Below are 24,965 nucleotides of genomic sequence, written 5' to 3' on the forward strand. Positions count from 1 at the left end.
CTGTGGAGTACTTGGACGCGTGTGATGGAGCATTGTCCTGCATGAAAATCATGTTTTTCTTGAAGGATGCAGACTTCTTCCTGTACCACTGCTTGAAGAAGGTGTCTTCCAGAAACTGGCAGTAGGACTGGGAGTTGAGCTTTACTCCATCCTCAACCCGAAAAGGCCCCACAAGCTCATCTTTGATGATACCAGCCCAAACCAGTACTCCACTTCCACCTTGCTGGCGTCTGAGTCGGACTGGAGCTCTCTGCCCTTTACCAATCCTGCCACGGGCCCATCCATCTGGCCCATCAAGACTCACTCTCATTTCATCAGTCCATAAAACCTTAGAAAAATCAGTCTTGAGATATTTCTTGGCCCAGTCTTGACGTTTCAGCTTGTGTGTCTTGTTCAGTGGTGGTCGTCTTTCAGCCTTTCTTACCTTGGCCATGTCTCTGAGTATTGCACACCTTGTGCTTTTGGGCACTCCAGTGATGTTGCAGCTCTGAAATATGGCCAAACTGGTGGCAAGTGGCATCTTGGCAGCTGCACGCTTGACTTTTCTCAGTTCATGGGCAGTTATTTTGCGCCTTGGTTTTTCCACACGCTTCTTGCGACCCTGTTGACTATTTTGAATGAAACGCTTGATTGTTCGATGATCACGCTTCAGAAGCTTTGCAATTTTAACCACTTCCCATCTGGGCCATTTGCCTCCTTCCTGACCAGGCCTAATTTTCCAAAACTGACATCTCACTTTATGTGGTAATAACTTTGGAACGCCTTTATTTATCCAAGTCATTCAGAGATTGTTTTCTCGTGACACATTGTACTTCATGGTAGTCATAAATTTGAGTCAAAATATTTCACCTTTTTTTATGAAAAAATCCCAAATTTACCCCAAAATTTTAAAAAATTTGCAATTTTCTAAATTTCAATTTCTCTGCTTTTAAAACAAAGTGATACCTCATAAAATATTTATTACTTCACATTCCCCATATGTCTACTTTATGTTGGCATCATTTTGGAATTGTCATTTTGTTTTTTTAGGACGTTAGAAGGCTTAGAAGGTTAGAAGAAATTCTTCAAATTTTTAAGAAAATTGCCAAAACCCACTTTATAAGGACCAGTTCAGGTCTGAAGTCACTTTGTGGGGCCTACATAGTGGATACCCCCATAAATGACCCCATTGTAGAAACTACACCCCTCAAGGTATTCAAAACCGATTTTACAAACTTTGTTAACCCTTTAGGCGTTTCACAAGAATTAAAGGAAAATGGAGATCAAATTTTTAAATTTCACTTTTTTGGCAGATTTTCCATTTTAATTTTTTCTTTAACACATCGATGGTTAACAGCCAAACAAAACTCAATATTTATTACCCAGATTCTGCGGTTTACAGAAACACCCAACATGTGGTCATAAACTGCTGTATGGGCACACGGCAGGGCACAGAAGAAAAGGAACTCCACATGGTTTTTAGATGCCATGTCCCATTTGAAGCCCCCTGATGCACCCTTACAGTAGAAACTCCCAAGAAGTGACCCCATTTTGGAAACTAGGGGATAAGGTGCCAGTTTTATTAGTACTATTTTTGGGTACATATGATTTTTTGATCATTCATTATAACACTTTATGGGGCAAGGTGACCAAAAAATTGGTTGTTTTAGCACAGTTTCAATTTATTTATTTTTACAGCGTTCACCTGAGGGGTTCAGTCAAGTGACATTTTTATAGAGCAGATTGTTACGGACGTGGCGATACCTAATATGTATACTTTTTCTTATTTATTAAAGTTTTACACAATAATAGCATTTTTGAAACAAAAATATTATGTTTTAATGTGTCCATGTTCTGAGAGCTATAGTTTTTTTATTTTTTGAGACATTTTCTTATGTAGGGGCTCATTTTTTGCGGGATGAGGTGACTGTTTTATTGGTACCATTTTGTGGGACATACGTGTTTTTGATCACTTGGTGTTGCACCTTTTGTGATGCAATGTGACAAAAATTGCTTGTTTTGACACAGATTTTTTTTTTTTTTTACAGTGTTCACCCGAGGGGTTAGGTCATGTGATATTTTTATAGAGCTGGTTTTTACGGACGCGGCAATACCAAATATGTCTATTTTATTTTTTCTATTTTTAATTATTTTTTTTTTATTCCTTACTTGGGGACCTTTTTTTTTTTTACATGTGAAACTTTATTTTATTTTTTCAACCCTTTATCTTTTTTTACACTTTTCGTCCCCCATAAGGTCATACAAGACCTCTGGGGGACATTTGCTTCACTTTTTCCTTTTCTTTTTCACTGTTGATTTCTCCTGTAACTGGGGCTGACATAGTAGCCCCAGTTACAGAAGAAATGCACCCCCCAGAGAGGCTGTAAGACCTCACACAGCTCCTGCACGCTCCGGTCCCGGCGGTCAGCGCTCGGCGAGCGCTGTGTCTGCAGCGATCCGGAAGGCAGGGACACCTGGGCACTGTCCCTGCCTTCTCTCTGGGTTGCCCTGCTGTCACTGACAGCGGGCTACCCGATCAGCAGCTGCACGATTAGCGTGCAGCTGCTATTTCTGAAAGGACGTTTTAGAACGTGCTTTCAGAACTAGAGGTCCACCCATAGGACGTTTATATCCTATGGGCGGACGTAAAGCGGTTAAGAGTGCTGCATCCCTCTGCAAGATATCTCACTATTTTTGACTTTTCTGAGCCTGTCAAGTCCTTCTTTTGACCCATTTTGCCAAAGGAAAGGAAGTTGCCTAATAATTATGCACACCTGATATAGGGTGTTGATGTCATTAGACCACACCCCTTCTCATTACAGAGATGCACATCACCTAATATGCTTAATTGGTAGTAGGCTTTCGAGCCTATACAGCTTGGAGTAAGACAACATGCATAAAGAGGATGATGTGGTCAAAATACTCATTTGCCTAATAATTCTGCACTCCCTGTATGTGTAGATGCATATCACATTTTCATAAACTTGCCATCTTTAGGATGGGGCTTGCTAAAGACTTTGGTTGCATAATAGCTGTGATGGCAGGAGTGATTTGCTCTGCATGAATGTAGACTAAAAAAAGGTGTCCTTTTTCTCCTGCCCTCTGAAATCGGCTTAATATGAAATGTGTAACTTATATTTTAATTTTTATTGGGGAAAATTTGATATGTTACATCTGCACATTATGAATATGCAGGGAACAGAGGATTATTATCCAATGTACTGATACTCATATTTTTTTTTTGTTTCTAAAAAAGTCATAATAGATGCACCTTCCCTTACAAACTGTCTGTCATTAGTTCTGTATTCCATTTATTAACCTCTTAAAGGGACTCTGTCACCACTTTCTAACCCCCACTTTTAAAACTATAGTTCTGTCCATGGAGCCCCTGTGATTACAATGGTGGTGTTATATGTGAAATCCGCAGGCTCGTTTTGATAAAAAAAGCTTTTATCTTACCTGTCAGTCATGAGGATAAGGTGCCCAGGGCGTTTCTCCTGGTCTGAACATGCCGCCAGCCGCCGCCGCCGTTGGTGCCCAGCTCCTCCTCTGCCTTGAATTTGCGCCGCCTGAATGTCCAGAAATACGCCTCCGGCTCTCCCTCAGTCCCCCCTCCTTCTTTTCTAAGATCCCGCGCGTGCGGCAGTGTTCGCGTTATCGGGCGGTTGAGAGAAGTGCGCATGCGCATGCGCACTTCGCTCAATGAGGCTGAATCGTAAAGTCTGCACGGGCGCATCAGGCACAGGCCTGTGCGCACGCGCGAAATTTTGGAAAAGGAGGGGGGACTGAGGGAGAGCCGGAGGCGTATTTCTGGACATTCAGGCGGCGCAAATTCAAGGCAGAGGAGGAGCTGGGTACCAACGGCGGCGGCGGCTGGCGGCATGTTCAGACCAGGAGAAACGCCCTGGGCACCTTATCCTCATGACTGACAGGTAAGATAAAAGCTTTTTTTATCAAAACGAGCCTGCGGATTTCACATATAACACCACCATTGTAATCACAGGGGCTCCATGGACAGAACTATAGTTTTAAAAGTGGGGGTTAGAAAGTGGTGACAGAGTCCCTTTAAGGACACATGGGTATTTTATTTTTTTGTGATTTTCATCTCCACATTTCAGAACCTGACATAGCTGCATGAGGGATGTGTTTGGCAGGACAGGTTGTATTTTTAACTGCCTCTGGGCCAGGGTAATTTCAGCTTTTAGAACCAGACACAGTTTAGCAGGTTTTTTTTCACACGTTAGGCTACTTTCACACTGGCGTTTTGAATTCCGTTTGTGAGATCCGTTTCAGGGATCTCACAAACGGTTCAAAAAGGATCACTTCAGCCCCAATACATTGTGAATGGTTAAGGATCCGTTCAGAAGGCATCAGTTTGGCTCCGTTCTGCCTCCATTCTGCTCTGGGTGCGGACACCAAAACGCTGCTTGCAGCGTTTTGGTGTCCGCCTGACGATGCGGAGTCAAACGGATCCGTCCTGACTTACAATGTAAGTCAATGGGAGCGGATCCGTTTTCACTGACACAATATGGTGCAATTGGAAACGGATCCGTCCCCCATTGGATCTGTTTTGACTTTGTTCTTCATAATGCAAACGGATCCGTTCTGAACGGATGCAATCATTTGTAATGTAGGTACGGATCCGTACCTAACACAGATGTGAAAGTAGCCTTAGTTTGACGACTTACGTTTGTGTTTGTTGAGCTAGCAACTTTTTTTTTAATCTACTTTTTGGAAATAAATCTAATTTCCATATATTTTTTGATACACATCATTTATGCTTTATTTTAATATTTGAGAAAAAATTTGTAAAAAGATATGCTTTTTTTTTTTTTTTTTTTTTTGTTTTGTACATTTGTATGGCAATAATATTACCTTAAAATAGACTTTAGGGGAGATTTATCAAACTGGTGTAACGGTAAACCAGTCAGAGGAGCTCTGAAAAATGAAAGGGGGAATCAGATTGGTTGCTATGGGCAACTAAGCCAGTTCTACTTTTCACCCGTTTTGATAAATCTCCCCCTTTGTATTTGCGTTCTTCTTTATTGGCAAGTTCGATATACAGTATGTCCAAATGTGGGTCTAGCCGTACAAGCCAGTATTTTTCTTTGGTGTGGGTCCCCCACCGATCACCTACCGTGGCCTATCCTGAGAATAGGCCTTTCGTTAACCACCTCCGGACCGCCTAACGCAGATGTGCGGTCCGGAGGTGGCAGCCCTGCGCACAGTCACGCATATATGCGTCATCTCGCGAGACGCGAGATTTCCTGTGAACGCGCGCACACAGGCACGCGCGCTCACAGGAACGGAAGGTAAGCGAGTGGATCTCCAGCCTGCCAGCGGCGATCGCTCGCTGGCAGGCTGGAGATCCGAATTTTTTAACCCCTAACAGGTATATTAGACGCTGTTTTCATAACAGCGTCTAATATACCTCCTACCTGGTCCTCTGGTGGTCCCTTTTGTTAGGATCGACCACCAGAGGACTCAGGTAGGTCAGTACAGTCGCACCAAACACCACACTACACTACACTACACTACACCCCCCCCCCCCGTCACTTATTAACCCCTTATAAACCCCTGATCACCCATGATCACCCCATATAAACTCCCTGATCACCCCCCTGTCATTGATCACCGCCCTGTCATTGATCACCCCCCTGTCAGGCTCCGTTCAGACGTCCGTATGATTTTTACGGATCCACGGATACATGGATCGGATCCGCAAAACGCATACGGACGTCTAAATGGAGCCTTACAGGGGGGTGATCAATGACAGGCGGGTGATCACCCATATACCCTCCCTGATCACCCCCTGTCATTGATCACCCCCCTGTCATTGATCACCCCCCTGTAAGGCTCCATTCAGACGTCCGCATGATTTTTACGGATCCATGGATACATGGATCGGATCCGCAAAACACATGCGGACGTCTGAATGGAGCCTTACAGGGGGTGATCAATGACAGGCGGGTGATCACCCATATACACTCCCTGATCACCCCCCTGTCATTGATCACCCCCCTGTAAGGCTCCATTCAGACGTCCGCATGTTTTTTGTGGATCCGATCCATGTATCCATGGATCCGTAAAAAATCATGCGGATGTCTGAATGGAGCCTTACAGGGGGGGTGATCAGTGACAGGGGGGTGATCACCCTGATCACCCCCTGTCATTGATAACCCCCCTGTAAGGCTCCATTCAGACATCCGCATGTGTTTTGTGGATCCGATCCATGGATCCGTAAAAAATCATGCGGATGTCTGAATGGAGCCTTACAGGGGGGGTGATCAGTGACAGGGGGGTGATCACCCTGATCACCCCCTGTCATTGATAACCCCCCTGTAAGGCTCCATTCAGACGTCCGCATGTGTTTTGTGGATCCGATCCATGTATCCATGGATCCGTAAAAAATCATGCGGATGTCTGAATGGAGCCTTACAGGGGGGTGATCAGTGACAGGGGGGTGATCCGGGAGTCTATATGGGTGATTACCCCCCTTCCTTGATCGCCCCCCCTGTCATTGATCGCCCCCCCTGTCATTGATCGCCCCCCCTGTCATTGATCACCCCCCCTGTCATTGATCACCCCCCCTGTCATTGATCACCCCCCCCTGTAAGGCTCCATTCAGACATTTTTTTTGGCACAAGTTAGCGTAAATTTTTTGTTTGTTTTTGTTTTTTCTTACTAAAGTCTCATATTCTACTAACTTGTGTCAAAAAATAAAATCTCACATGGACGCACCATACCCCTCACGGAATCCAAATGCATAAACATTTTTAGACATTTATATTCCAGACTTCTTCTCACGCTTTAGGGCCCCTAAAAAGCCAGGGCAGTATAAATACCCCACATGTGACCCCATTTCGGAAAGAAGACACCCCAAGGTATTCGCTGAGGGGCATATTGAGTCCATGAAAGATTGAAATTTTTGTCCTAAGTTAGCGGAAAGTGAGACTTTGTGAGAAAAAAACCAAAAAAATCAATTTCCGCTAACTTATGCAAAAAATAAAAAATTTCTAGGAACTCGCCAGGCCCCTCATTGAATACCTTGGGGTGTCTTCTTTCCAAATTGGGGTCACATGTGGGGTATTTATACTGCCCTGGCTTTTTAGGGGCCCGAAAGTGTGAGAAGAAGTCTGGGATCCAAATGTCTAAAAATGCCCTCCTAAAAGGAATTTGGGCCCCTTTGCGCATCTAGGCTGCAAAAAAGTGTCACACATCTGGTATCGCCGTACTCAGGAGAAGTTGGGGAATGTGTTTTGGGGTGTCATTTTACATATACCCATGCTGGGTGAGAAAAATATCTTGGTCAAATGCCAACTTTGTATAAAAAAATTTGAAAAGTTGTCATTGCCAAGATATTTCTCTCATCCAGCATGGGTATATGTAAAATGACACCTCAAAACACATTCCCCAACTTCTCCTGAGTACGGCGATACCAGATGTGTCACACTTTTTTGCTGCCAAGGTGGGCAAAGGGGCACATATTCCAAAGTGCACCTTTCAGATTTTGCAGGCCATTTTTTACACATTTTGATTGCAAGGTTCTTCTCACACATTTGGGCCCCTAAATTGCCAGGGCAGTATAACTACGCCACAAGTTACCCCATTTTGGAAAGAAGACACCCCAAGGTATTCCGTGAGGGGCATGGCGAGTTCCTAGAATCTTTTATTTTTGTCGCAAGTTAGTGGAATATGAGACTTTGTAAGGAAAAAAGAGAAAAAAAAAATAATCATTTTCCGCTAACTTGTGACAAAAAATAAAAAATTCTAGGAACTCGCCATGCCCCTCACGGAATACCTTGGGGTGTCTTCTTTCCAAAATGGGGTCACTTGTGGCGTAGTTATACTGCCCTGGCAATTTAGGGGCCCAAATGTGTGAGAAGTACCTTGCAATCAAAATGTGTAAAAAATGGCCTGCAAAATCTGAAAGGTGCACTTTGGAATATGTGCCCCTTTGCCCACCTTGGCAGCAAAAAAGTATGACACATCTGGTATCGCCGTACTCAGGAGAAGTTGGGGAATGTGTTTTGGGGTGTCATTTTACATATACCCATGCTGGATGAGAGAAATATCTTGGCAAAAGACAACTTTTCCCATTTTTTTATACAAAGTTGGCATTTGACCAAGATATTTTTCTCACCCAGCATGGGTATATGTAAAATGACACCCCAAAACACATTCCCCAACTTCTCCTGAGTACGGCGATACCAGATGTGTGACACTTTTTTGCTGCCAAGGTGGGCAAAGGGGCACATATTCCAAAGTGCACCTTTTGGATTTCACCGGTCATTTTTTACACATTTTGATTGCAAAGTTCTTCTCACACATTTGGGCCCCTAAATTGCCAGGGCAGTATAACTACGCCACAAGTGACCCAATTTTGGAAAGAAGACACCCCAAGGTATTCCGTAAGTGGCATTGCGAGTTCCTAGAATTTTTTATTTTTTGTCGCAAGTTAGTGGAATATGAGACTTTGTAAGAAAAAATAAAAAATAAAAATCATCATCATTTTCCGCTAACTTGTGACAAAAAATAAAAAGTTCTATGAACTCACTATGCCCATCAGCGAATACCTTAGGGTGTCTACTTTCCGAAATGGGGTCATTTGTGGGGGTTTTCTACTGTTTGGGCATTGTAGAACCTCAGGAAACATGACAGGTGCTCAGAAAGTCAGAGCTGTTTCAAAAAGCGGATTCACATTTTTGTACCATAGTTTGTAAATGCTATAACTTTTACCCAAACCATTTTTTTTTTTTTGCCCAAACATTTTTTTTTTATCAAAGACATGTAGAACAATAAATTTGGTGAAAAATTGATATATGGATGTCGTTTTTTTTGCTAAATTTTACAGCTGAAAGTGAAAAATGTCATTTTTTTGCAAAAAAAACGTTACATTTTGATTAATAACAAAAAAAGTAAAAATGTCAGCAGCAATAAAATACCACCAAATGAAAGCTCCATTAGTGAGAAGAAAAGGAGGTAAAATTCATTTGGGTGGTAAGTTGCATGACCGAGCGATAAACGATGAAAGTAGTGTAGTGCTGAAGTGTAAAAAGTGCTCTGGTCATGAAGGGGGTTTCACCTAGCGGGGCTGAAGTGGTTAAATAAGGCTGGGCAACCCTAAGTAGTAGCCATCTTTCTCCATCTGTGGTGTATTTTTGTTTTATGTGTCATTAGATTCAAAGGGTTGTGATTATTTATACCTTTTGAGATAGGTTTAGAATGATTTTTTGTGAGAAGTAGAAATTACCAAGTTCTGTTTTTCCAATTCCTGTAGCGGAAGTCAGTGGAAAAACCAGAGAACCAACAAAATGAAGATGGAATAAAGGCATCAAGTTCTTCAACTAATGAAGTTCCGAATACAAATGTATCTGCAATGTAAGTTAAATGCTTTGTGGAATGATAGTATAATGCTTCTTAACTTAATGTTTAAGATTTTTCTTCTCATATATTACATTTATTTAAGTGATGTGCCCATTGTGTATGAATGAGCAAAAAAGTAGAACGTATTCACAAAATGCCAGACAGCAAATGTTTTTTCTTTTTCTCTTTCCCCCTTCTGTATACGTGTAATTCAGTACTTCGATCCCACGGCATTCCAGTGATTTATGACCTCTCCTGACATGTCTGTTTTAGTAAATAGTTGTTTGCATAAAATAATTATGGTAATCAAGTAATGGTTTTCCTCTGTTATTCCTTCCAAAAATTTTTTAATAAGCTGATAAATGAGCATTATCATTCCACTTATTAAAGAGGTGTACCCCTACCCTCCCTGTAAATTGATTGGACGGTGTCGCAGCATGTAGATACACGCTTCCAACTTGTAACGCACAGTTTTCAAATTTTTAAGAAAATTACTAGGAAGACTTTCAGAGGATAATCCAGTGCAGAGTTCATCTTTTCCCCTACCTGAGTACCTTTACTCTACAAGAACAGTGGATGGGACCTTTGTGCTGAAACATTTGACTAGTGTTGAGTGAACTTCAGTTTTGTAAGTTCAGGTATGTGCTGAATTTCGTTATGGATTCCATTACCACGGACCATAACGCAGTTACATGACGGAATCCCTTTAGAGGCATTCTGTTATGCATTCTGTCATGGAATTGCGTTATAGTCCATGGTAATGGAATCCATAATGCAATTAAGCACATACCTGAACCCGAACTTACAAAACTGAAGTTCATCAACACTAATTATAACCCTTTTACTCAGGTATGTGTATGCTGTCCCCACATTTCCCCACACCAACTCTCATTTTTAGAACTGGCTGCCATCCTTTTATTCCGCCTCTTGCTGTTGTGCATGAGGTCTTTTTTCCAGCCTGGATGGTAGAGGGTCTTGTCATTATCTCCTGGCACCTGGTCTATCTGCTTGAGTCTTATTTGTTATATATGATAAAGCGATGGCATATCGCAGGGATAGTCCATAATTTTCTGATGATTGGGAGCAAACCTTTGGAACTCCCACTGGTCCTGAGAATGAAGGGTGAACAACGCATGCATCGCAGACAGAAGTCTGAAGCATATATGCCTAATTGTTAGCACTGGTGCCTTGCATCGAAGGGGTTCCCTCAGACACTCCCAACGACATACTGAAAGGGAACTTAGATTATGAGCTTCACTGGAGACAGACTAATGCTAATGTCTGCAATGCGCTGCGGAATATAGTAGCTCTATATAAGTGCATAAAATAAATAGCTCACCCACCACTCCACATGCAGCCTCCAAAGTGCAAAGAAAGCTGGAGAACCCCCAGATTAAAGCATTCAAGGAAAATCTTCAATACTTTATTCCCCCAAAAAATTAACATGGTTACAATCTGGTATAACTTGCTGACATGTTTCGATCAAACATGATCTTAGTTATAGCATATTAAATAGTGCATTCCATTAATTAGAATCAATTAGGGCTGAAACGATTACTCGATTGAATTGAGTAATTTGACAAAAGAAATTGCATCGAGGATTCATTTGTGTCATGTGACCACGGAGCAGGAGTGAAGTGCTTACTATTACTCACCGCTCTGTGGTTACTCGCCGGCGCATACCACACTGCACTGATTCCTGACAGAACGTCAGGTCATAGTGCACGTAAGAGCTCACTATGACCCGACGCTGTGTGACGTTAGGACGGCAGTGCAGCGCGCAGAGAAGAAGATGGAGGAGCAGTGGAGCGGCACCCCTACAGAAAAGGTAAGTACTGGCGCTGGGGACATGGCTAGGAGAGGGAGATGGTGGCACTAGGAGGCAAGCTGGTTGCACTGGGGGGCAGTTGGTGGCACTGGGGGGCAGTTGGTGGCACTGGGGGGCAAGCTGGTGGCACTGGGGGCAAGTTGGTTGCACTGGTGTGGCAGCTGATGGCACTGGGGGCAAGCTGGTTGCACTGGTGTGGCATCTGGTGGCACTAGGGAGCATCTGGTGGCACTGGGGGGGAGCCTGATGGCACTGGGGGACAGCTGGTGGCACTGAAGGGGCAGCTAATGGCACTGAGGGGGCAGCTGATGGCACTGGGGGGGAAGCTGGTGGCACTGGGGTGGCAGCTGATGACACTGGGGGGAAGCTTGTGGCACTGGGTGGCAGCTGGGGGCAGCTGATGGCACTGAGGGGGCATCTGGTGGCACTGGGGGGGGAAGGTGATGGCACTGAGGGGGCAGCTGATGGCACTGTGGGGGAAGCTGATGGCACTGGGGGAGCCTGATGGCACTGGGGGACAGCTGGTGGCACTGAGGGGGCAGCTAATGGCACTGAGGGGGCAGCTGATGGCACTGGGGTGGCAGCTGATGGCACTGGGTGGAAGCTTGTGGCACTGGGTGGCATCTGGTGGCACTGGGGAGAATCTGGTGGCACTGGGGGGGAAGCTGATGGCACTGAGGGGGGCAGCTGATGGGACTGTGGGGAGCCTGATGGCACTGGATTGCAGCTGATGGCACTGGCAGGGCAGCTGGTGGCACTGAGGGGGCAAATGATGGCACTGGGGGGGGGGGAGATGATGGCATGGAGGTGGGTCAGCTGATGGCACCGGGGGGGGGGGGGCTGATGAGTTTTTATAAAGAAAAACGTTCCTTTAATTTGTTTTTTGTTATTAGAGTACTCGATTAATCGTTGGATTAATTGATAGAATACTCGATTACAAAAATAGTCGATAGCTGCAGCCCTAGAATCAATATAGTATCAGTTAGAAAACACATTATCTGATGCTGTTAACAGTAATTCTGGTATCCCTCATCTGCATCTAAACATTTTTCCCAATGCCATAAATCCTAAGTAAATTTGTTTAAAGGGAACCTGTCACCGGGATTTTGTGTATAGAGCTGAGGACATGGGTTGCTACATGGCCGCTAGCGCATCCACAATACCCAGTCCCCATAGCTGTGTGTGCTTTTATTGTGTAAAAAAAAAGATTTGATACATATGCAAATGAACCTGAGATGAGTCCTGTCCCTGAGATAAGTCAGGGACAGGACTCATCTGAGGTTAATTAGCATATGTATCAATTTTTTTTTTTTTAAACAATAAAAGCACACAGAGCTATGGGGACTGGGTATTGCGGATACGCTAGCGGGCATGTAGCAACCCATGTCCTCAGGGGCGTAGCTAAAGGTTCATGGGCCCTGGTGCAAGAGTTCAGCTTTGGCCCCCTACTTTGTGGCAAGGGACAGGGAAACACATAGCCTTCATGCTACCTGAGGCAAAAATTTAAACAGCATCCCCCCTCAATCCAAATTCTTGACTTAACCCCTTCCCTTCAGCCAGAGGTGTAACTTGACCAGCATGTACTTTCTATAATACCAGTGTCCTCTTATATGGCGCAAGGGACTTTGGGCCCCCTCAGGCTCCTGGGCCCGGTAGCGACTGCTACCTCTGCACCCCCCTATAGCTACGCCCCTGCATGTCCTCAGCTCTATACACAAAATCCCGGTGACGGGTTCCCTTTAAATGTACAGGGTTTAAGAGGTACACACTCTTTTAAGGCCATAAAAGAAAGCATTTGGGACAAAAAGCATTCCGGATATTTGCATTAGGTACACGATATCTATTGGGTCTCAATTATAGACATGATCTGGTATATTATCTCATATATATATATATATATATATATATATATATATTTATATATATATATATACAGGGAGTGCAGAATTATTAGGCAAATGAGTATTTTGACCACATCATCCTCTTTATGCATGTTGTCTTACTCCAAGCTGTATAGGCTCGAAAGCCTACTACCAATTAAGCATATTAGGTGATGTGCATCTCTGTAATGAGAAGGGGTGTGGTCTAATGACATCAACACCCTATATCAGGTGTGCATAATTATTAGGCAACTTCCTTTCCTTTGGCAAAATGGGTCAAAAGAAGGACTTGACAGGCTCAGAAAAGTCAAAAATAGTGAGATATCTTGCAGAGGGATGCATTACTCTTAAAATTGCAAAGCTTCTGAAGCGTGATCATCGAACAATCAAGCGTTTCATTCAAAATAGTCAACAGGGTCGCAAGAAGCGTGTGGAAAAACCAAGGTGCAAAATAACTGCCCATGAACTGAGAAAAGTCAAGCGTGCAGCTGCCAAGATGCCACTTGCCACCAGTTTGGCCATATTTCAGAGCTGCAACATCACTGGAGTGCCCAAAAGCACAAGGTGTGCAATACTCAGAGACATGGCCAAGGTAAGAAAGGCTGAAAGACGACCACCACTGAACAAGACACACAAGCTGAAACGTCAAGACTGGGCCAAGAAATATCTCAAGACTGATTTTTCTAAGGTTTTATGGACTGATGAAATGAGAGTGAGTCTTGATGGGCCAGATGGATGGGCCCGTGGCTGGATTGGTAAAGGGCAGAGAGCTCCAGTCCGACTCAGACGCCAGCAAGGTGGAGGTGGAGTACTGGTTTGGGCTGGTATCATCAAAGATGAGCTTGTGGGGCCTTTTCGGGTTGAGGATGGAGTAAAGCTCAACTCCCAGTCCTACTGCCAGTTTCTGGAAGACACCTTCTTCAAGCAGTGGTACAGGAAGAAGTCTGCATCCTTCAAGAAAAACATGATTTTCATGCAGGACAATGCTCCATCACACGCGTCCAAGTACTCCACAGCGTGGCTGGCAAGAAAGGGTATAAAAGAAGAAAATCTAATGACATGGCCTCCTTGTTCACCTGATCTGAACCCCATTGAGAACCTGTGGTCCATCATCAAATGTGAGATTTACAAGGAGGGAAAACAGTACACCTCTCTGAACAGTGTCTGGGAGGCTGTGGTTGCTGCTGCACGCAATGTTGATGGTGAACAGATCAAAACACTGACAGAATCCATGGATGGCAGGCTTTTGAGTGTCCTTGCAAAGAAAGGTGGCTATATTGGTCACTGATTTGTTTTTGTTTTGTTTTTGAATGTCAGAAATGTATATTTGTGAATGTTAAGATGTTATATTGGTTTCACTGGTAAAAATAAATAATTGAAATGGGTATATATTTGTTTTTTGTTAAGTTGCCTAATAATTATGCACAGTAATAGTCACCTGCACACACTGATATCCCCCTAAAATAGCTAAAACTAAAAACAAACTAAAAACTACTTCCAAAAATATTCAGCTTTGATATTAATGAGTTTTTTGGGTTCATTGAGAACATGGTTGTTGCTCAATAATAAAATTAATCCTCAAAAATACAACTTGCCTAATAATTCTGCACTCCCTGTATAAATTGATAAACTCCACAGCACATTCAGAAGTAGAAAAAGTAACAAAAAATTTTTATTCACCAGACATACAGCTATAAACATTTTTTGTAACTTTTTTCTACTTCTGGATATGCTGTGGAGTTTATCAATTTTGTAAGTAAAGTGGGTGGATCACCGCCAAAGCCGCTGGCACCCTACTACATCAATTTTTTTTCTGCTTCTCTGCTGTGCTGCCCTTGTTTTGATATAAGTTTCTGTCTGTTCTTTATGCGTGACCAAACGACTGGACCGATCATCACTGAATTTGGCACACAGGTACATCAGGTGTCCAGGAAGGTTTTAGACCTGGTCTCAGCTCTCTGACATACCGTTCCTGAGATATTCCCAAAAATTGATACACCCCCCCACCCCCCACCCTGAATACAAGCCTGCAATTCTTTCTCTTCAAATCCCAACTGCCATAAACACAGCCATATTTCTTTACTGCTTAAAGGGGCGGTCACAGTGAAAGTCGCAGTTAAAGGGGTGGTCACCGTGTAAGTCACAGTTAAAGGGGCGGCCACTGTGAAAGTCACAGTTAAAGGGGGGCACTGTAGAGGTCACTGTTATGGGGGAAACTCTTGATATCTTTTTACGACGCACAGAAACATAAAATGAAATAGATTAAATATACCCGTGCGAAGCCGGGTCCTACTGCTAGTATATATATACGTTTTTTGTCTGTCTGGGCGTCTGTCTGTCTGTTCTTTATGCGCGACCAAACAACTGGATTGATCTTCACCAAATTTGGCACACAGGTACATCAGGTGTCCAGGAAGGTTTTAGACTGGGTCTCGGCTCTCTAGGACGTACCGTTCCTGAGATATTCCCCAAAAATGACCTGCATTAGCCTAATACAAGCCTGCAAGTTTTCCTCTTCAAATCCCAACTGCCATACACGCGTGTCCCTTATGAGCCAATAGAAGCTCGCAGGCTCTTAATCTCCACATACACACAGTTTTACTCCAGGTTTCCATAACAACCCAGCCATTTTTCTTCACTGCTGTAGGTCAGCTTTAGGCTAGGGCTACAGGACGACAATACGTCGCGCAACACATAAGCCACAACTACACTGCTACATGCATCCATCTTGGATGGATTTTTTGCAACTGTCATGTTGCAGTCGCAGCATGTTGCAGTGCGACACCATAGCCTATCATTAGAAAAATTGTTGAGACGAAATGTCGTGCGACACACGTCGTCCTACCATTTAAGGGGCCGGGCTCTGTGGAGGTCACTGTTAAAGAGGCGTTCACTGTGCATGTTACTGTTAGGGGGGCAGGCTGCTGTGGAGATCACTGTTAAGGGGGCAGGGGCCACTATTAAAAGGGGAAACTACTGTGGAGGTCACTGTTAAGGCAGCAGGGTACTGTGAGGTCACTGTTAAGGGGGCGGGCCCCTGAGGAAGTCACTGTCAAGGGAGTAGGGTGCTGTGAAACTCACTGTTAAAGGGGCGGGCTGCTGTGAAGGTCAACGTTAAGGGGATGGGCTGCTGTGGAGGTCCCATTTTAAAAAGGCAGGGCACTGGGGGCGGGGGTCAGTGTTAGGGGCGGGGTGCTGTAGAGGTCACTGTTATGGCGGATACTGTCGATATCTTTTAACGACACAAACAAACCTTAAATGAAATAGGTGAAATATACCCGTGCGAAACAGAGTCCTTCTGCTAGTTATTAATATATGTGATATTTAGCATCCATTCAGATCTACCTATGTTCATGTATACTACATTTGTTTTTATTATTAGCATTTTCTATTTGTGTATTGTGCAGGCGTGCTCAGACTGTGAATACTCCACATTGATTAATTAGTTAATGGGATGTATATTTAAAGCTCATCTGCATGTATGCTTGGCAGCTGAAGGCATCTGTGTTGGTCCCATGTTCAAATGTGCCCACATTGCTGAGAAAAATTATGTTTTATTTTATGAAAATGAGCCTCTAGGAGAAATGAGGGCATTGATTGTCATTACACCTAGAGTCTCTGCTCTCTCTGCAACTGCCGCACCCTCTGCACTTATTAATGCAGTTTTTGGAGGGAAAAAAATTCAAATCATAAGAGATATATGCAAATGTCTACATGCACCGATGATCTTTTTTTTATTCAAATCTTTTTTTATTGATTTTCAAAATGTTTTTTGTGAACAAAACAAGCAACCCCATAAAAGAAAATAAAATAAAACACAAAGCACAAACCCACCCTTTCCCTCCCCCTTCCCCCTCCCCAACCCCACCCCAGGTTCCGAGCTCACAGTCACAGGAAAGTCCACGGAAGAGGTACCAAGATAATTTTTCTCAGTTTCGAGAGTCCATCGAGCAGTAATCCCTCCAGGGTAGTCCATTCTTTAAGTGTCTTTTAGGACTTCAAGCCCAAGATTTCCCCATCAGCCACACCTTCAAGCAACTGGTCTTGCATAACAATCAACAGGCATATCACACCTAGCATCATGCAGAACAACAACCACATCAGGTTACACTACAAGATTGTGATGTGCTATCCACAAGGACCAAATCTTCTCGAACTTCTTATTACCACCCCGTTTTTGATACATATAGCTTTCCAGTCTCACCAGCAGATAAATCCTGACAAGTAAGTCTTGGACGACTGGGGGAGTAGAGTCAATCCAGTGAAACACAATCAGCTTCCTTCCATGGTAAAGGATTCTCATAACCGCTAACTTAAGGAGTAACTCGTAGCATTTCAGTACATCCCAATATACAGAATGTACAAGATAAGTCAATACTAATGTCAAACACAGTACGAATTAGGTCCGCAACATCAGACCAATAGCATCGCAACCTTGGGCAGTTCCACATCAAGTGAATTAGATTAGCATTGTGTGCTCCGCATCTAGGACAGGCATTGTCTGTTCTATATCCCATCCTGTGCAGCAAGACCGGAGTCCTATATACTCTGTGCAACAAAAATAATTGTGAAACCCTATGGGCCTCACTCACTGCTAACTTGGGGAAATCATCCAAAACATCTTCCCATTGTTCCACAGTTAAGCCAGTAATATCCTGTTGCCATTAAGCATACAGTTGCAGAGGATGAGCTTTATGTACCGCCTCCATTAAGCTCAAGTAATAAAAGGAGATCACGCCTTTCGTACCCCCTGAGTAACCGTATGTGTGATAATCAAATGTGTAGCAGCAGGTGCTATTTTCTCTGTACGATCTTGCGATTGTACAGCATGGCGCATCTGATGATAGACATAGAACAATGTTCTAGATAGTCCGAACTCTTGCTGTAATGTAGCAAAGGACTTAAGACCAGTATTCTCATACAGCTGACACATTTGGTTAAGACCATAGGTATCCCAAAGCCTCACGTTAGAGACCGCGTTCAGTTCTTTATATAGACAGTTAGGCCAGATGGGGGTAAACTGCGTATATCCGCGAATCCCCACAATTTCGTTTAGCTTTCCACCAAACTGTGTGTATAGTGTGCAAAATATTGTATTGCCTCCCTTTATCATAGAAAATACAGCTCTCTAATGCCGTGACTAGATTATTAGTGTGAACAAGTTGCTGCACAACTCGCCCCGCTGTATTCAAATTATCCACCTCCCTCTCATCCTCGGAGGTGCTGCAGCTGGGCTGCCAAATAATAAATGCGTTGATCAGGGACACTGAGACTTCCCTGGTTTTTAGGTCTACACAGAACAGCAAGTTTTATGCGTGGTATTTTCTTCTTCCAGATCAGATCTCTGAATATTGCGTTAATCGCATGAAATACTCGCAAGGGGATCCAGGATGGGGCTTTATGCAATAGATATAAAAGTTGCGGCATTGGGATCATAGTTAACAAATTGGTTCGGCCAATAAGTGATAGAGGGAGCTTAATCCATATTTGGACCTTTCGTCTGAATTTATCCAAAAGCGATTATAAGTTCAGATGAAAAAAATCTTGCTTGATTCAATAAAACCTGGATACCAAGATATTTGATGGAAGGTACTATCTGCAGTCCCACTGCGAGACTATGATCCTCCTGTGTAACCTCTCCCAAAGGCATTAACACAGACTTCGTCCAGTTGATGGTTAAACCAGCCAAATGTCCAAAATCATTGATAATCTGCATGGGAGCCGGCAATGAGGAAGTCCAGTCACTTAAGAACAACAAGAGGTCATCTGCATAAAGAGCCACCTTCTCCGTCACTGACCCACAGGTGACGCCCTTCACTGCCTCCGCTTTCCTAAGCGCCTCTGCCAGGGGTTCCACTGCAAACAGTAATGGCGACAGGGGGCACACCTGCTTAGTTCCTCTGTGCAATTCAAAGGAGTCGGAGAGACTACCATTCACTTGCAGCCTAGCTGTTAGACGTGCGTATAGTAATCAGATCCAGTTAATGAATCCCGACCCAAACCCCATGGCTCTGAGTACCATAATAAGGTATAGCCATTCCACACTGTCGAATGCTTTGGCCGCATCAAGAGACACGACCGCCGCACCCGAAGCATGGATCTGACCCACCTAAATATTCACATACAGTCGTCTTATATTTACTGCAGTGGACATGTTTGGTATAAATCCGGCTTGATCAGAGTGAATCACAGATGTGATCACAGAGTTCAAGCGGTTGGCCAAGACTTTTGCCAATAGTTTGACGTCCGCCTGTAACAGAGAGATGGGTTGGTAAGATTCTGGCTCCAGGACATCTTTCCCCGGTTTTGGGATAACCACAAAGATGGCTTCGTTCATTGAAGACGGAAGGGCATTACTAATCTGAGCTTCTTTGAATACCTCTAGTAACTGGGGTAGAAGTACTGAAGCATAAGTTTTGTATACTTCAGCCGGAAGGCCATCTCCCCCGGGTGCCTTGTTATTGGACATATCTCTCAATGCCGTTTCCAACTCCAGATGGGAGATGGGAGCGTCTAATCGGGACTGCTGGTCCTGTGTAATAGTAGGGAGTCCGAGCGGTGTAAGAAAGTTCTCCATCTGAGTTTCAGATGTAGTGACTTTCGAGGAATATAAGTTAGAATAGAAGGATTGCATGATCCCTGTTACCTGTTCTGAGGAGGTACATATTGTCCCATCAGTATTACGCAGAGCCGCTATAAAGATGGATTGGTGTTGGGCCTTGGTTAAGAGAGCTAAAAGTCTACCCATCCTTTCTCCCTCCTAATAATACCGTGGTTTTTTGAAAAAATCTCCTGTTCTGTGCATTTAACAATAATCTATCATTTAGCGCACTCTGAGCTTTTTTCCACTTATTTTCAGCTTCTATAGATGGGTTCTTTATAAACTCAGCTTCCTTCCCCGCCATATCATGTAGCAGGCTCCTTACTTTTTCCCTAGTTTCTTTTTTCCTCCCATTGACCTTCGCTATTAAGAGGCCACGCAAAAAGGCTTTCAACGCGTCCCAAACTATCAAGCGTGAGGCAGTGGGCAAATTAAAATAAAAAAAACTCAGTTAGCTACTCCTTTATATCTGCCACATAAGATGTGTAGCCAGTTTGAGTTAAATTTCCAGCACCTATCTCCCCGCACTAAGTGCGGCTGCAGAGTGACTACAGTCAGTAATGGAGAATGATCAGATAACCTCCTGGGGAGATACATAACATCCCGAATAAGGCGACCGATTGTCTCATTGCCCAGCACTAAATGCATCCTGGACAAGGAGCCATATGAACTAGAGTGGCAGGAATATTGCAGCGCGTTCATATTTCTCAGTCTCCAGAAGTCAAGAAGTGCCGCCTCTTTTTTCAAACGTCCAAAAGGGGTATCTCCCTCACCAAGCACCTTAGAGGAGCGGCTAAGCCTGTCTAGCTTTTATCTAGCATTAAAATCTCCAAAAAATAGGAGTAGGAACATGCGAGAGATCAGCAATATAAGAGCTCATCCTCTTAATAATCAGTGGCGAGTAGGACGGAGGGATATAAATTCCTATAAGAACGCACTCTACATTAAACAAAGTGCAGTGTAGGTATATATACCGCTCTTCGTCATCAATCCGCTTGTTGATGCAGGTAAACGGGATAGTCAGACGCCACCAACCATTAGGATTTTTTATTTGGATACTCTGTCACATTAATTTCAAAGGGAAATTAATTACCTAAAGAACATGACTTTTAAAATTACCTTTATTATATTAGAAAGGGTATAGGTATATATATACTATTATATTGTGCACTGCAGATACTTGAATTTCTTTACAGGGGAGTCGTAACCCCTATGAAGACATTCGTAGTGACAGGATAGAAGAACGGATTCAGAGGAAGTGACCAAGGTCTTATAGAGAGGGCAGGGCAGATCAAACTCACCCTAGTTGCCCTACAGACTGCTTAGCTCAGGGTGACCCCCTAATGGAGGAGGTTCCCTGTCCCCGAACCTAGTACTATCCAGTCCCTATTAGACCCTAACAAGGGGAAGATAATTAAATAAAAAGTGTCAACGGTTATCCAAGTAAATAGATGCCGCTGAAACTCTCCAAAAAGAGAAACAAGACCCCGGCGCGTTTCACTTAGAACCTTTTAGGCTCATCAGGGGGTGATCTCAATACAAAAATAGATAAACCAATTATGATACTGAGTATGATACTTAGCTCCAAGCAGGATACAAATGGTTTTGTGGACCACCAGGAATAGGGCTGTCCTACTGAAGGTACCTAAAGGGAATGTATACATTCAATCAATCAGTATAGAGCCCGTATCCTTCAGAGAAGATATCTATTTATATCATGCCAAGGTACATCCAATCAGAAAGGAAGAGTCCTACTTACATGTGGACAAATGATGAAGTCCCCAAACAAACCAAATCGCTTGAGCCCTGGTATGTCTGGCCGCTGTAGCGCTATTTATTCAAATCGGTGCGCTTCACCAGGGCTGACATCCGGACGCCGGAGGCTTACTTCCAGTATTCAGACCGCACTCTGAAGCGCACACCCTCCTTTATATGGTTAAAAAAGAGGAAGAGTGAAAAAATTGCGTTCCTCGATGTGGTTGTGAGAAAAACCGAGGGGACCCTCAGCACGTCGGTACATCGAAAACTGACAGCTACGAACAGCATCCTTCACTGGGATAGTCACCATCCTACTGCCGTGAAGAGGGGTATCCCCAGGGGACAGTATCTGCGGGTTTGCAGGAACTGTTCCTCGGGAGGTAATTTTTACTCTGAATCCAAAAAATTTAAAAAACAGATTGACACAGAGAGGCTACCCACTGAATCTCCTGAGGGAGTCCTTTCAATTTGCAGAGTCTAGGAAGAGGGAGGACCATCTGATTCCAAAGTCCAGGGACAAGTCAGACGAGGGTCTGATGCGTCTGATTTCCACCTTCGACTCTGGTAACAGGAAGGTGGTATCCATTCTGAGAACATACTAGCCAATACTCACAATGGACCCGGATCTAGTACAGGTAATTAAGGAATATCCCCAAGTTACTTACCGGAAAGGCAGGAGCTTACGGGATCGACTAGTTCATAGTCACTGTGAGGGTCCCAAAAGAGAGGGTACTTGGCTAGACCGTGAGCCCCTAGACGTCTTTAAATGCGGATCTTGTAAAGTCTGTAATTTTATTATCGCCTCAAAGACAGTAATTTGTTCTGTCACACAACGTCCCTTCTCTATTCGGGACTTCGCGAACTGTAAAACAAAAGGTGTATACATTTGTCAATGTACATGTACTATGGATTATATAGGCAAAACTAAAAGAGAATTTCGAAGAAGGATCTGCGAACACATTAATGATATTAAAAAAATTAAAAGACACGCCTGTATCTCATCATTTTAATAACTACCATATGGGTGATGTAGGTACTGCACGCTTCTCTGTTCTTGAGGTGGTGCCCCTTCCTGAAAGGAGAGGTGACTGGGACAAGAAGATCCTCAAAAAAGAAACAGCATGGATCTATCGATTTCAGTCCCAGTTCGCCCTTGGGCTCAATGAAAGATTAAACTTTACATGTTTTATCTGAAGCTCCTGTTCCTTTAACATATATCTTTCTTTAGTAAAAAAAAAACTTTGTATGTGGCCCTTTAACTGGTCCGATTGATGCGAGAAGCATCCTATAATTGGTGAACGAATATTAGTTCACCATATCTTTCATAATTTGGTGTCCTCCCCCTTCTCATATTGTTATTAGGGAGATGACCCAAGTGATCGTTATCTTTTTTCTTTGAATATCTATGACTACTATGGGAGACATTTGTCTGGGACTGTCCCATCACTATTCTGGCTTCTTTGTGGGTGCGATTTTTTGGCAATTCCTATCCGGTCAATAGGCCCATGTCTTAACAACCATTATTTTTTAGTTGCGCTATCTCCGGCACTCTTGAAGACAATTGTGTCTCAGTATGCGTTCCATTATGAATCCGGAAGAACTTCCGTTTTCGGCATTGAACCATAGGCGTTTCACGGTGCGTGTCACGTCACCGGAAGTGACATAGAAAGAAAGGTGTGCGCTTCAGAGTGCGGTCCGAATACCGGAAATAAGCCTCCGGCGTCCGGATGTCAGCCCTGGGGAAGCGCACCGATTTGAATAAATAGCGATATAGCGGCCAGCCATACCAGGGCTCAAGTGATTTGGTTTGTTTGGGGACTTCATCATTTGTCCACGTGTAAGTAGGACTCTTTCTTTCTGATTGGATGTACCTTGGCATGATATAAATAGATATCTTCTCTGAAGGATACGGGCTCTATACTGATTGAATGTATACATTCCATTTAGGTACTTTCAGTAGGAGAGCCCTATTCCTGGTGGTCCACAAAACCATTTGTATCCTGCTTGGAGCTAAGTATCATACTCAGTATCATAATTGGTTTATCTATTTTTGTATTGAAATCACCCCCTGATGAGCCTAGAAGGTTCTAGGTGAAACGCTCCGGGTTCTTGTTTCTCTTTTTGGAGAGTTTCAGTGGCATCCATTTACTGGGATAACCGTTGACACTTTTTATTTAATTATCTTCCCCTTGTTAGGGTCTAATAGGGACTGGATAGTACTAGGTTCGGGGACAGGGAACCTCCACCATCAGGGGGTCGCCCTGGGCTAAGCAGTCTGTAGGGCAACTAGGGTGAGTTTGGTCTGCCCTGCCCTCTCTATAAGACCTTGGTCCCTTCCTCTGAATCCGTTCTTCTATCCTGTCACTATGAATGTCTTCATAGAGGTTACAACTCCCCTGTAAAGAAATTCAAGTATCTGCAGTGCACAATATAACAGTATATATATACCTACACCCTTTCTAATATAATAAAGGTAATTTCAAAAGTCACGTTCTTTAGTTGATTAAACGGGATAGTCCTATGGACTAGAATACCTACTCCCCTGGCATATGCCGAGTAAGTGGCATGAAAGCTATGCCCAGCCCAAGAAGGAGTGAGCAAGTGAACGTCAGAGGGTAATAGATGTGTTTCCTGCAAACAACAAAGCAAGGGTTGATATTGACATACATTATCTAAAACCGCTTTCCTGTTAGCATCCTTAATTCCCCTCACATTCCAGCTCAAGAGTTTTATGGAACTAGCCATATTCACCAATTATCAGTAGGTGAGCAGATAACTGGTACCTCTGAAAAATCCAAGTGATCTTGACTGTAGCCCTCGGAACCCCCTGTATCCCCCCCCCCCCCAATGTAAACAACCGAAACTAATGGATGGATACCGGCCGTACCAACAGGTCCCCGCCAAAACTCCCATATTGGACCGCGGGTAAGGAACAGAAAAACCTGTCAGCACCACCGGATCTCGCCCTAACGTAGCTACCCCGTGAGGGGAGTAGTAGGCTAATGTAACAGAAACTTGAAATGTAATAACGCCAAACAGTGAAAATGGAATATACAGCCGCAAAGGTCTGTAAAATCTTAATATCCGCCTCCCTCGGCGTACATGGGTACAGTATAATTTAAAAACCAACCCATACATCCTCCACAGACTTCATATCTCTCAACAGGAAAGGAAAATGGTGCAATCAGAACAAACACACTAGCACACATTGGCTAAAACAGACAGGATTACTTTCCCAAGCACATATTCAAGTCTATATACTCAAGTGATCCGCGACAGTCAGGAATGAGTTTGTGTCAATCTCCATCCGCCCGTGGAGCCGCCGCCTGGAGTTGTCGCTCATGTCGGTAATGACGGCGCATTGCCTCTTTTGGATCTTCAAAGAAGGTAGTGGTTCCAAAAGCAACTACTCTCAATTTTGCTGGGTAGAGCATTGAGTAAGGCACATTTATTCCACTTAAGCGACGTTTTATATCAAGGAATCTCGCCCTCCGCTTTTGGACCTCCATGGAGTAGTCAGGAAACAGAGACACCTTCTGACCATTAATAGCTA

At 43.7% G+C, this 24,965-nt stretch overlaps 1 protein-coding gene across 1 annotated transcript in view; it reads left to right on the plus strand.

Moving 5' to 3' along the window:
* RNF213 (ring finger protein 213) overlaps nt 1-24,965 on the plus strand; it is a 355,180-nt gene that overhangs the window by 34,472 nt on the left and 295,743 nt on the right. The window contains 1 exon segment of the mRNA XM_044281121.1: nt 9,260-9,360. Coding sequence (XP_044137056.1) covers nt 9,260-9,360 — 101 coding nt within the window.

The sequence above is a fragment of the Bufo gargarizans genome, chromosome 2 (assembly GCF_014858855.1).
Source record: "Bufo gargarizans isolate SCDJY-AF-19 chromosome 2, ASM1485885v1, whole genome shotgun sequence".
NCBI lineage: Eukaryota > Metazoa > Chordata > Amphibia > Anura > Bufonidae > Bufo > Bufo gargarizans.